This window comes from Sphaerodactylus townsendi, linkage group LG11, assembly GCF_021028975.2.
Source record: "Sphaerodactylus townsendi isolate TG3544 linkage group LG11, MPM_Stown_v2.3, whole genome shotgun sequence".
Classification (NCBI taxonomy): Eukaryota; Metazoa; Chordata; class Lepidosauria; order Squamata; family Sphaerodactylidae; genus Sphaerodactylus; species Sphaerodactylus townsendi.
The window spans coordinates 28,911,336-28,923,506 of NC_059435.1; the positions used below are offsets into that span (position 1 = coordinate 28,911,336).

The window sequence follows — 12,171 nt, forward strand, 5'->3', positions numbered from 1 at the left end:
GTGGGAACACTCTCCCTCCAGTTGTCCCACCCCAAGTGGGACCTTGACGAAGTTCCTCCAAGAGGGCCTGGGTAAGATTTTAGAGCTGTTCACTGGCTTTGAGGAACTGGCCATGATGGTGCCCTCCCTGGGCCCTTGACACCTGGGGCTTACCTTGTCATCCGGGATGAGACTCACCACCATCTCCCTTTGGGGGGAGGGAATTTTAAAACTAGAATGCTGGACGCCACTTATATTTTCATTTTACTGAGATCTATTGTATAATTATTAGAATTAATTCTTACGGTTTTATTGCTGCTTTTAAATGTTTTAATTGGCTTATATTGTTATTTCCACATACAATAATCACCCGCTGGATATTCCCCTTCTCGGGATGGGGCGTAAGCAAAAAGCCTAAGAAATAAATAAAATAAATAAATAAATTATAGATCAACTTTTAATCAAAGAAAGAGAGAAGATGAAGACTGACCTGCAAAATCTACCGTGATGGAAATTCACCTCCTTCCATTAAAAAAAATGCTCCCATTCAGAGCCAGACCATAACTGCAAGAGTCAGGGAGCTTAAGACTCTCCTCCATTATTATGATCTTAAATTACCAGAGGACTATTCGCCTTGTTCACCCTGGAACTGAATTCTCAGTTGGGTACATGAAACACAGTCTGACTGGAAATTCTTGTGGTGTTCTGGGGCTGGTTCAGGGGCAATTGCGAGTTTGGCTCTTGGTAGCTCAGCAGTGAACATTCTTCCAGAAAGGCTCAGGGGATTCTACTGCTCTTGGATGATGACCTCAACAAGTTCACACATCTCTCTATTTCTCATTTCTAACTAAACCAAAGGGGTGTTCCGTCAGCTTGGGCTAATTGCGAGCTTTTCCGTTGACACAGAATGATCCGGCTGGTCAACTGCTCTGCATTTTGTGATGGTTTGATACATTTCATTTCATTTTTTGAGGGAAAAGGAAAGAGAAGCTATAAGTGTTTTCTGCTTGGCTAGCCTGAATCCTCAAAAGATCAGATAGGCAGAAGTACTGAAATGTGACTGAGTCTAAGGAAATAACCAACTTGCTCGTGTGAAACAAGACAGTGTTATAAAGAAAATTCAACAGTTCCTCCTCACCATGGATCCTGATTGTAAAAGTGTCATCCACAAATAGGACCCAAGTTGTGGGTTTCCTGGGTGCTGTTTTGAGGGCTTGTTTCTCAAAATGTTCCATGCATGTTACCAATCTTGATCCTCCTTGATCTCAGATTGCAAATGCCTTAGCAGACCAGGTGCTCAGGAGCAGCAGTAGACATTGGTTTCTACATCCCAGGTGCATGTGAGTCTCAGTTGCACCTATGGGCTGCATTTAGTAGCAGAGTGCTGGACTAGATGGACTCTGGTCTGATCCAGCAGGCTAGTTCTTATGTTCTTATGCAAAAATTGGCTATCACCGGGCTGAGGGGGCTCTCATGGCTACCCCATCTGTCTGCTCATAGTAATCACGGTCCCGCTGAAGCAGTTAAAGGTGCCAGGGCACTGTTGAAACAAAGCCAGGATGTCATCTGGGAAAAATCTGGCTGGCTGAGTGGCGAAAAGGTCCTTCACTGAACTTTGGTGAACAGTGAGATAACATCAATATAAGTCTGTCATTAGGTTGAGATGGAGATTAATTTTTCAATGAAGTGGGACGGAGTCGCTAATATACATGTTGTGCAGTCCAATGTGGCTTTGTAGCCATGTAGGGAAGCTGCACCTGCTAGTTCTTATGTGGAGGGAACCAATTGTGCCTTGCCAATAGGGTCTGAGTGGGATGGATTCCTTTGTGGATTTCTTTGGGGAGTCCATATAACCAAGGGAAGAGCTCTGACTCTGTGGTAGAGTCGCTATGCAGGTCTGGTTGAATGGAGGAGTTCTTAATCAACGTGGATGGCTTCCATGAAAGTGAATCCTTGGTTGGGTCTTGTTCTTCTGTGGCTCTTTTGTATGTTGTGGGATCCAGGAGTTCTCTGATTTTTTCTTTATATTGTTCAGTCTTCATGATTACTGTGGCATTTCCCTTGTCCGCTGGAAGTATGATGATTTCTGGATCTGAGCTGAGATTCTTAATGACATTTCTTTCCTTTCGTGCAATGTTGCTGGAGGGAAGTTTTGTTTTTCGTAATATCCTTGCTGTTTCTCCTCTTACTTCCTCTGCTTCCTCTTCTGGAAGATGCCGGATGGCTGATTCTACGTTAGCAGTGATGTCTTCCATGGGAACTCTGGAACTTCTTATCCATCTTCCAGTAGTAGATGCTGTCATTCCTGATCCACTTAAGAGTGTCCTATTAAGGGTCTATTCCCTTCTGAATTTGTAGTGTGGAATGTATTTTGGGAAATGTATTGGCAATTATACTCACCTGAAAACCACACAAATAATTCTGTGCAATGAAACCTTCACTCTTCACTTCTACAGGACTGTTTGCCCTTTCCAGACGTGGATCTTTTACTCTGGGGACAGCAAAATGCTGGCCCCTAAGGAGTTGTTCTCAGATAGAGCATTAGCTGGTATCGCAGCCACGCCTATCACGCTTCCTAGCGGCGCTGGCCACTGTTTCAACTCCGCCTCTAGTGAGGTTTTTTGGGAAACAGCGGCTGGAAGGCGCCATTCCCCCTCCCCTTTCCCAAATGCCTTACTGTGTCCTCCGGCCTCTGAGCACACAGGCCAGGGACATGCCCTCTGCCCTGGGACTCTGCTGTCACATAGGGGGGACTATGAGTCTAGGTGGATGCTGCTACTGCCTTCCTGAGCCAGAATCAGGGACCGCTCAGGTGAACGGGTCCCAGGGCTAATGGGCGCTGGCACGGGCACTCCAACCCCCATCGTGGCCGTGCGGAAGCGGCCTTTGTTTTGACTATAACAAGCTAACTTGATCACGGCTCTAGAATTCACCAGAGAGAGAGTATTAATTATAAAGGGCAGCCCCATCCAAGACTTTAGAAGGTCAGCCACGGCTGCCCAGCCCTGCTGCTCCCAAAGGGACTTTCCAGTGTTGTGGGAAAGTGTACCTTCACAACCATGAAAGCTTCCCCACTGTCAAGAAGCCCCTATCAGACAGCATGGTTATCATCAAATGGTTTACAAAGTCACTTCTGCTCTAAACGCTGCTGCTAATCCTTATATGAGATCTCTTATAATGGATTCGTGGTTGCTCAATCCAGTCCTAGTAAGGTTTTTTTTCACATTCACTCCTCTAACCATGGAAAACCATCGCACTGGGAAATGAGACCAAGATGTCTTCTCGTGCTTGTGAAACAGCATTGGGAAGGTAGCTTTTCTCATAGCACATTCACTGGCTGAAGTCCCATCCAAAAAGTGAATGAATTTGCTCCCGTGGTGTTTTCTGTATTGGCCTTTTCTGACATGGAAGTCAAGGCCATTGTTTTGCAATGTGGGAAGGCAGAGATGTATGATGACCATAAAGGCCCGGAAAAATGAGTTCATGGGAGAAGCACTCAAACAGTTGGACTTCACAAATAGTGAATTTCTCCCTATCTCTTGGCATTCAGACTGGACCATGATAAAGGCTTAATTTCTATTTTGGTTTTAAGCAATCAGTCTCTTTAACGTTGTGAACATAAGGAGACATTTCTTATGCTTTTTTCTCTTAATTTTTAGCAACAATTGCTTGATTAATGCAATCTCCATCTCTCAGCTTAGGTGGGGAAAAGACTTACCTATGATTTGTCAAGAAATCAAAATGACAGAATTGAGGATTCTTGTTTTAGGACCGAATCTTAATTTGAACTCCCAAGGAGGAAAAGCAAGGTATAGGGAAGATGTTAGGATTACATGGCAGTGAGAAGACTTTATTGGCAATTCACTATAAAGATGATATGCGGTTCTTGTTCTAATGGCAACTGATGGGGAAAAAATAGCTTTCAGCTTCAATAGGGACTCAAATCTCATTTTCTGTGTTGTCCTGCATTGTGTAAGCATCTGTTGGATAGAAATTATCTCTCATTTCACAGAAGAAAACCGCCAGAGAAATGCTGGATTAAATTTCTATTTGATTTCCCTTACATTCTTGGATAATGTAAAAGCTGTGCTTCATGCTTCTTTTTTGGACAAAAAATTGAAGATGGAAATTGCTTCTTGAGAGCTAAACCTGTGGACAGAAGGTGAGGATTTGTTTTGGAGGTAACTGAAATTGTGCTGAGAACTAGTGTATTCCCTGAGATAGGGCATGGGCGTGATCTAGGTTTTCTGCTGGAATGTCACAAAGAATTAGGGTTTAAAAATACACACACAGATGTACAAAAGCAGATCCTACTCTTCGCCTTCTTTCTTGGAAAGTGCAATTCATGTTCCAGAAGTTTGGGCAACTACAAGTTACTAAAAGGAGATAAAGGAGGGAAGGCATTTTTAAAAAATGAATAGCTTGCAAAACCTTTATTTACCCCCCCCCCCTCTACCTCCCTATTGGGAACAGTGAAGTCTTAGGAGCTTTTTAGCAAGCATCCATCCATCCATCCATCCATCCATCCATCCATCCATCCATCCATCCATCCATCCATCCATCCATCCATCCATCCATCCATCCATCCATCCATCCATCCATCCATCCATCCATCCATCCATCCACATCACTTTAACAGCACAAATTACATACAAACGTAAAATTAATGAATATGCAGAGATTAACATTTATAATCTTACTGTGCTATAATTAATTATACATAAAAGGCATTAAAATGTTGGGGATACCTGCTTTCTTATGGTCAAATCTCAGCACAGAATTTGGCCACCATAAGCCCCCTTCCGCACATGCAGAATAATGCACTTTCAATCCATTTGAAATGCACGTTGCAGCTGGATTTTACTGTGCGGAGTGGCAAAATCCACTTGCAAACAAATTGTGAAAGTGGATTGAAAGTGCATTATTCTGTATGTGTGGAAGGGGCCTTAGAGGTGAAGAGGTCTGCAAAGAAGAGATACATGTAGAATTTCCCAGATCTTCCTGGAAACTCAAGTGGAGTAGGGGTGAGATATGTAGGATGGATGTCCTTATAAAATAGACAATGTAATAACACATGGTCTGCTTTGGCTGTATTCACTTGGCCGAACTTGGATGCTGAGAATAGGGGATGCAGAAGTATCTCCCTCTCATTAATACTGAGGGCAGGCAGATAAAATGAGCTAGGGTGAAAGATCTGTAGTATTTGGGGGAGTTCTAAGGCATAAAAATAGTTCACTGGCTCAAAATTTTGGCTGATTCTCCTTCTGCTGGATAGAGATGTGCCCAAGCTCGATCAGTCTGATGAACTGCATCTCAGATTCATCGTTTAAGTATTTCTTCAGCTCCCAAGAACCCAAGACAGCAAATTGCTAAGAGATAGAAACATGAGGTTGTGGCTTATTCTCAACCACATTATACATAATGTACTCACTCACTTTCAGAACCTCCTATCATTGGCCCTTTCCCCACTTACCCTTGTCGGAGGGTTGCTGTGCGCAATTCCCAGTGCGCGCAATTCCTGGCGCGCGCCCCGGCTTCCCCACGACCCCGCGCTCTGCGCGGGGTCATCAAAAGGCACCATTTGAAAAGGCGCCAGGAATTACACATGCTGAGGGGGCGCGCGAGAGGCAGCGTTGGGGCGGCTGCGTTCTCGCCGCAACTGAAGTGGGGAGTGCAGCTGGACCCCGCGCTACTTTAGGAAAGTAGCGTGGGGCTTAAGGTAAGTGGGGAAAGGGCCATTATTTCTGTATTCTGTTAATACCCTGGACCCTGACAATCAAGCAAAAAAGGTTCAGTTTCATTTCCCAGCATTATTTCCCAGTCCAATAAATGTTCTTCAAAGCAAGAAGCTGGGTTGCTAATCTGTGTTTATCCTGTTGGAAAGAAATATTGGAGTAACTGACTGAGTATGATCTTTCCTGATTTAATCGTGTTTTTATCTGCCCAAGAGCAGGACGTAATTCTCTTTCAGTTTGCTCGGTGCTGTGCTGCTATTACAAGTGACAGTCTGCAAATGTAGGAGACGTATTCCAGTTGCCCAAAGGGGCTCTTGGCTTAATCATTTTGGGACACTCGAGCCGAGCAATAACAAAATAAGCCCTGTGTCTTGCAGGCAAAATGAGAACGGTGAAGACTGGTTTTCTTTGAGCCGTCATTTTTATTTTTATTTTTTTCAAGAATAGCGCTTTGAACAAAGTTGCCCATTTTGATATAGCTTTTTTCCCCAATGTTGGAGGTTGCCCTAGAGCAATGGCGTAGTGCCAAGGAGAATGGGGTGCACAGCACCAGTGTTGGAGAAGGGTGTAGGCCTGCTGCACTTGTGTCTTGGAATGGGACAAAAGTCAGAAGGCCCTCGAGCGCAACCATGTCTCCACTTCCCTCTCTCGTATGACCTCCTCTTACCACTGTTATCTCCCTTGGTCCATTACCACTGGGATCCCTGATCCCACACTGGCCTCCCCAGGTGACATAACTGAACCCCTCCCAAACTAAAGCTAGGCGGTTTCTGCATGGGCTGAAAGCAACAGCTTCAGCCCGGTAAAACACTGTTTTGGCGGGGACCCTTCGCACAGGCGCTGCTGCCAAATCGATGCAGCAGCGCTCTGTGCCCGCCCAAACGATGTATTCAAAACTCACTTGGGGAGCGAGTTTTCCTGCAAACGCCAGCTTCCATCTGCTGCCATGCGAACGGCAGCGGGTGGAAGCCGGCGTTTTCACCTCCCCTCCCCAGCCACAAACGCCTCGTTACCTTCTGCTGGCAGATGCGTCGCTCTGAGGAGGGAAGGGGACACGCCCCTGTTCTCCGGTGCTTCAGCTGTCACTCTGGCCATGGGGGTGTGTCCCCTTCTCTCCTCAGAGCGACGATAGAGCGACGCGGCTGCCAACAGAAGGTAATGAGGCGTTTGGGGCCAGGGAGGGGAATACACAGCTGTGCGGAGTTTGCACCCACAGCTGCGCATCCCATGGGGCCGTTTATGCGAATGGCCCCACAGCCTGCATCGGCATGATTAATGCCGATGCAGGGTCTCTCCCTTGGCCGTGCAGAAACCGCCCTAGTAATTTAAACACCCTTGTATACCTGCATCAGTGTGGCAGGGGCATTCCTGGGATGGTGCTGACCTTAGTAAGCTTCCACTTCTGGTTTAGTCCCCTTGTGCCAGCGGAGTGGGACTAGGACATTTGCCATGATTTTCATGGCATATCTCCACTTCCCCCACGAGAGGTTCGAAGGTATAACTTTTGGGCTTTCTGCGTTGCGAAAAAGCCCTTTGGAGTGGGTGTAGTGGCAGTGTCCTCGCCCATATGACAGCTCTGGATTGGACCATACAACTTCCTGTTTCTATAACTAATTATCCTAATCATTAGGGTTTTTGCCTTGTTTTTCTATTTAGCATCTCCAAACTGTACTGAACACACATGAAACTGCCTGAATCCAACCCATCAGTCTATCAAAGTCAGACTGGCAGTGGTGGTACTCCAGAGTCTTAAGTTAAGATCCCTCACATCACCTCCAGTATGGCGCAGTGGTTAAGAGTGGTGGACTCTGATCTGAAGAACTGGGTTTGATTCCCCATTCCTCCACATGAGTGGTGGACTCTAATCTGGTGGGCTGGATTTGTTTCCCTGTTTCTACACATGAAGCCTGCTGGGTGACCTTGGGCTAGTCACAGTTGTCTCCGGACTCTCTCAGTCCCACCTACCCCATAAGGGAATGGAGTTTGCAAGTCACGTTGAGAGTCCTTACAGTTGAGGAATGCAACGTATGCACCCAAACTCTTCTGCATCGTCTTCCTACCTGATCCTTTTAGCTGGAGATTCCAGGGACTGAACTTGGGACTTTTTGCATGGCAAGTAGATTCTCTACCACTGAGCTACATCCTGTCCCCTATAACTCCTAGGTATTATTATCTTGTTATCCCAACAACTCTTGGGCATACCTAACCAACTACACTGTCGTCAGCTGATAGGTTATCACAGTATTGTCATTTCATAGTTATAGCAAAAGGGCCTTGATCAATTCTGACCTCTATTGGAGAAATCTCCTGTCTTTGAAGGTATATCTGATGAGTTCTGGAAAAATGAGCAAGAAGCAGGACTGTGAGTTTGCTTATTGGACTGCCTTTAAAAGTTTAGATCAGCTGTTCTCAACCTGTGGGCCGCAACCCCTTTGGGGGTCAAACGACCCTTTCACAGGAGTCGCCTATGACAGTTGGAAAATGGTCTTTTTATATTTTATATATACCAATTTTATGGTTGGGGGTCACCACAACATGAGGAACTGACAACAACAACCACAACCACCACCACCTTTATTTGGCATTTAAAAATAGGTTCTAGAGCGTTGCCAGACATTTTTGAAATACAAAACAAAAATCAAGAGTACATTCAAAGCGCAGACAGGAAGACTGTATATAGCAGTATACATTACTTAGAAAGTTCTGTCACTTGTAAAAGAAATTTTGCTACTTTTTCCAAGAGCACGACATCTGTGTTGTTTAACAGAAGCTCCACAACAAGAACAGAAGCCAGAGTCACTTCTCAGTGGGAATTTGTCTAGGGCCAACCTGGGAGAGAAATTCCTGATGCCCACATATCTCGGGCAGTCAAGAATAATGTGAGCAAGAGTCTCCACTTGATTTTTACAGTGTGGACAAACCCGATCCTGGAGTGGGATGGATAAGTAACGACCCTTTGTAATGGCCGATGGGAAGGTATTGGATCTGGCCCTTGTGATAATCCATCTCTGTTGGAGTTCAGTTAATAATTCAAGATATTTGGCTATGTGCCCCTGTTCTGGTATTATTCCGACAGAGAGGGGTGAGGAACTGTATTAAAGGGTCACGGCATTAGGAAGGTTGAGAACCACTGGTTTAGATCCTTCCTGCATTTCAGGAAAACAGTCAGATCAAATGGCGAGAGCAGTCTGCCCCAGTTATGTGCATTCCACTTCAGGCAGCAAATTAATCTAATCCCAATCAAAGGCTATCTCTGATCATTTGACAGGACAGGACAGGAATTTAACAGTTGCTGTTAAATTTAACAGGACAGGAATTTAACAGTGGTCAGGACAGAAGGACAAATCTTGGAATTGTCAGAGACCCCCTTGAGAAGGCAACAGACTTACAGTGTGTTCTGTCAGGTAGAGTTGTACCCAGCAGACCTTAAAGAAACATGTATTTTATCTTATTTTTGAACTGTGCACCGTTTCAGGTAGTTATCAATATGACAGAGCTCAACGAAAGCCAGGGCTTAGCCCAAGACCGTGTTTCCAGAGCAGAGGTGCTGTAACAAGATGCTCTTTTTATACAGCCTCACTGCCCCCCCCCCCCCCGCCCCAACCCTCTGGAACAACATGCTGTGTTCAGCAATAATTGTGGACCATCTCAGTCCAGATATTGAAGTAACCACCTGGGGCATTTACTCAAAGACCCTTGATGCATGTACTACTTACCGTGGGACTGAGAAACAGTTGCTTTGCAATCTTGGCTTTGCAATGTTGTTGTTTTTTTCTTATTGCAACATGCTTGTTCTCCAACATCCTTGTTCCCTCCACAGGTTTGCTGTACTGTGGGTTTTATTTTGAATATCTGCAAAAGCTGGCTTTTGCTATCGTCGGCTCAGGTGTCACTTTTGAAGTGGTGAAAGGGGGCGTTCCCTCTGTTTTTGCATGAAGGGTTTGTTGCAACTGTGCAGTAAAAGGAAATTTGAATCTTTGCTGCTCATTGTAGACACGTGTCCATTTTCACATCCCGTTCATTGCCTTCCAGCCTCTATTGTCATGGTTTCCCTCTCCACAGGTATCCCAATCCGATCTGCCTTTTTGCCCATCCGCTTTCTTTGTTGTCATGCAACCTCCATTTTGGATGGTTTGGGCGGGGGGCATCTGTGGGTGATTGATAGTTCATAGACTGCAGATGTAAAAACTCATACTATACAGGCACCCTCTGAAAGTGGGTGCTGTGGTGTGATCCTGGCTGTTGGCAACATTGTGATCTCCCTTCCTTGTATTCTCCATAAAATGAAACCCATTTCCTCCTCCTCCTCCTCCTCCTCCTCCTCCACTACTCTTCAAAGCAAAACCTGGCTCTTCCTGAGAAAGGTGCAGATCAAAGCAAACAGCAGCATGTAAAAGACTAAATAAATCCAAGAAAAAGAAATAATGTGCTTTGGTGGCTTGGATATACTTTCTCCATTTACTGAGCCTCATCAATTTCCCTGGATTCACCACTCTCTTGATAGACTGCTACCATGAAAGAAAGAAAGAAAGAAAGAAAGAAAGAAAGAAAGAAAGAAAGAAAGAAAGAAAGAAAGAAAGAAAGAAAGAAAGAAAGAAAGAAAGAAAGAAAGAAAGAAAGAAAGAAAGAAAGATCATAAGAACATAAGAACACGCCAGCTGGATCAGACCAGAGTCCATCTAGTCCAGCATTCTGCTACTCGCAGTGGCCCACCAGGAGTCTTTGGGAGTTCATGTGCAGGATGTGAAAGCAAGGGCCTTCTGCTGCTGCTGCTGCTCCCGAGCACCTGGTCTGCTAAGGCATTTGCAATCTGAGATCAAGGAGGATCAAGATTGGCAGAGGTTTGTCTGGTGAGTCAGATGTGTTTTCACACTCCTACATCCCTGCTGAGTGACCTTGGGCTAGTCACAGTTCTTCGGAGCTCTCTCACCCCCACCTACCTCACAAGGTGTCTGTTGTAAAGGAGCTTGTAAGCCATCTTGAGTTGCCTTACCGAAGAGAAAGGTGGAGTATAAATCCAAACTCTTCTTCTGTAAGTTGGAAAGGACTCCCTCCACCACAACCCAATGACCCACTCATCTATAAAATGTGTACATGTAACCCCCATGCCCAGAATGGGTTGGCCCAGAATGGGTTGACCCAGTAAGGGGGTGGAGACTCAGAGCAGCAGAAAGGCTGCAAGAGCTCTTTGCAGAAGACAAGGGTACCAGACTCGGACCTTGATTTCTATAAGCCCTTAACACCTTGTTGGGTTTCTTTTGTGGTTATAATGGGTGAGAGTTCTCCTGGAAACCTTCATCATGTTGCAACCTGTTCATCAGAGCCCCTTGGAGTCTCTCAGGAGCCAGCCAACTTGTGCAAGAGGAATTTGGACTGGGCAATATCAGTAGACTGTAAATAGAAGGACTTGAAATGCAACCTGAACAGGACCTTGAATTGTAACGTTAAATGTTGATGTTTTAAAAGTGTTAATTGTAAAGAAAAGTAAACTATTTTGTTGTTTAAAATTTGTTGTTGCAACTCATTCCAAGTACTGCCCCACAGAACCCACAGCTGAGGTTACATACATACAATGGTGCTAAGGAGTGTTTAGCTTTTGAAGCAGGGCTGCCCATGACGGTTGGAAAGAAAGAAAGAAAGAAAGAAAGAAAGAAAGAAAGAAAGAAAGAAAGAAAGAAAGAAAGAAAGAAAGAAAGAAAGAAAGAAAGAAAGAAAGAAAGAAAGAAAGAAAGAAAGAGACCGACCGACCGACCGACCGACCAACCACCCAGGGAACCTCCCATAATTTTCAAACATCTCAAAATGGAGGAAGCAAGGGAGGGAGATGGGGTAGGGGGAACAGGTGTAATATGGGTGGAGGGAAGGCAAAGAGGGTAGAGCAGAAAATACCAGGGATATCTTTATGCATTGGGATCTCCTTCGCTTTCCCTGTGAAGGTGAACAAAGTTGTGTTTTGTAAACAGGAGAAAACGCGAATGTTAATTTTAAAAAACCTGATGGGAATGTACACTGAAGGTGAAGAAGATGCATAAAAGGCCAAAGATATATATATATTTTGCTCCATCTATTTCCTCTGGCAATTTTGCAGGGGTGGAGAAGAACAGGACGATTTTCTTTCTACTTTTAGTTGGAAATACGCACTGCTCCCTCCCAGGCATCTCAAGGGCAAGATTATTAGGCCTTCAGAGTCTGTGCCTCATGCTAGACTGCAACATATTTCCAGAAGTAGGTACAAAATAAACACAGGGAATTGTTCTGTAGTACAACTTGATGTTTAGAGTAAGTTCTGCCCATGGCCGACTCCACAAAGCAACTGTACAGTGGTATAAAGCAACTTGTTTTCCTGTTTTCGCATTCGCGTGTATCCCTGCAGGCAGTGATTGGAGCCTACGGAAATGATGTGGGTTGCTGTTGCACCTTTGAATGGAGGCGTGTCTTTTTTATTATTTACTTACCA

General features: G+C 44.9%; 1 protein-coding gene across 1 annotated transcript in view; it reads left to right on the forward strand.

The window, feature by feature from the left end:
- The window catches only part of LOC125440607, a 50,104-nt gene extending 40,454 nt beyond the window's left edge, over positions 1–9,650 (forward strand). The window contains exons 4-5 of the mRNA XM_048510472.1: positions 2,436–2,590; positions 9,535–9,650. Coding sequence (XP_048366429.1) covers positions 2,436–2,590; positions 9,535–9,650 — 271 coding nt within the window. The remainder of the gene's footprint in view (positions 1–2,435; positions 2,591–9,534) is intronic.
- The last annotated feature ends 2,521 nt before the right edge of the window (positions 9,651–12,171 follow it).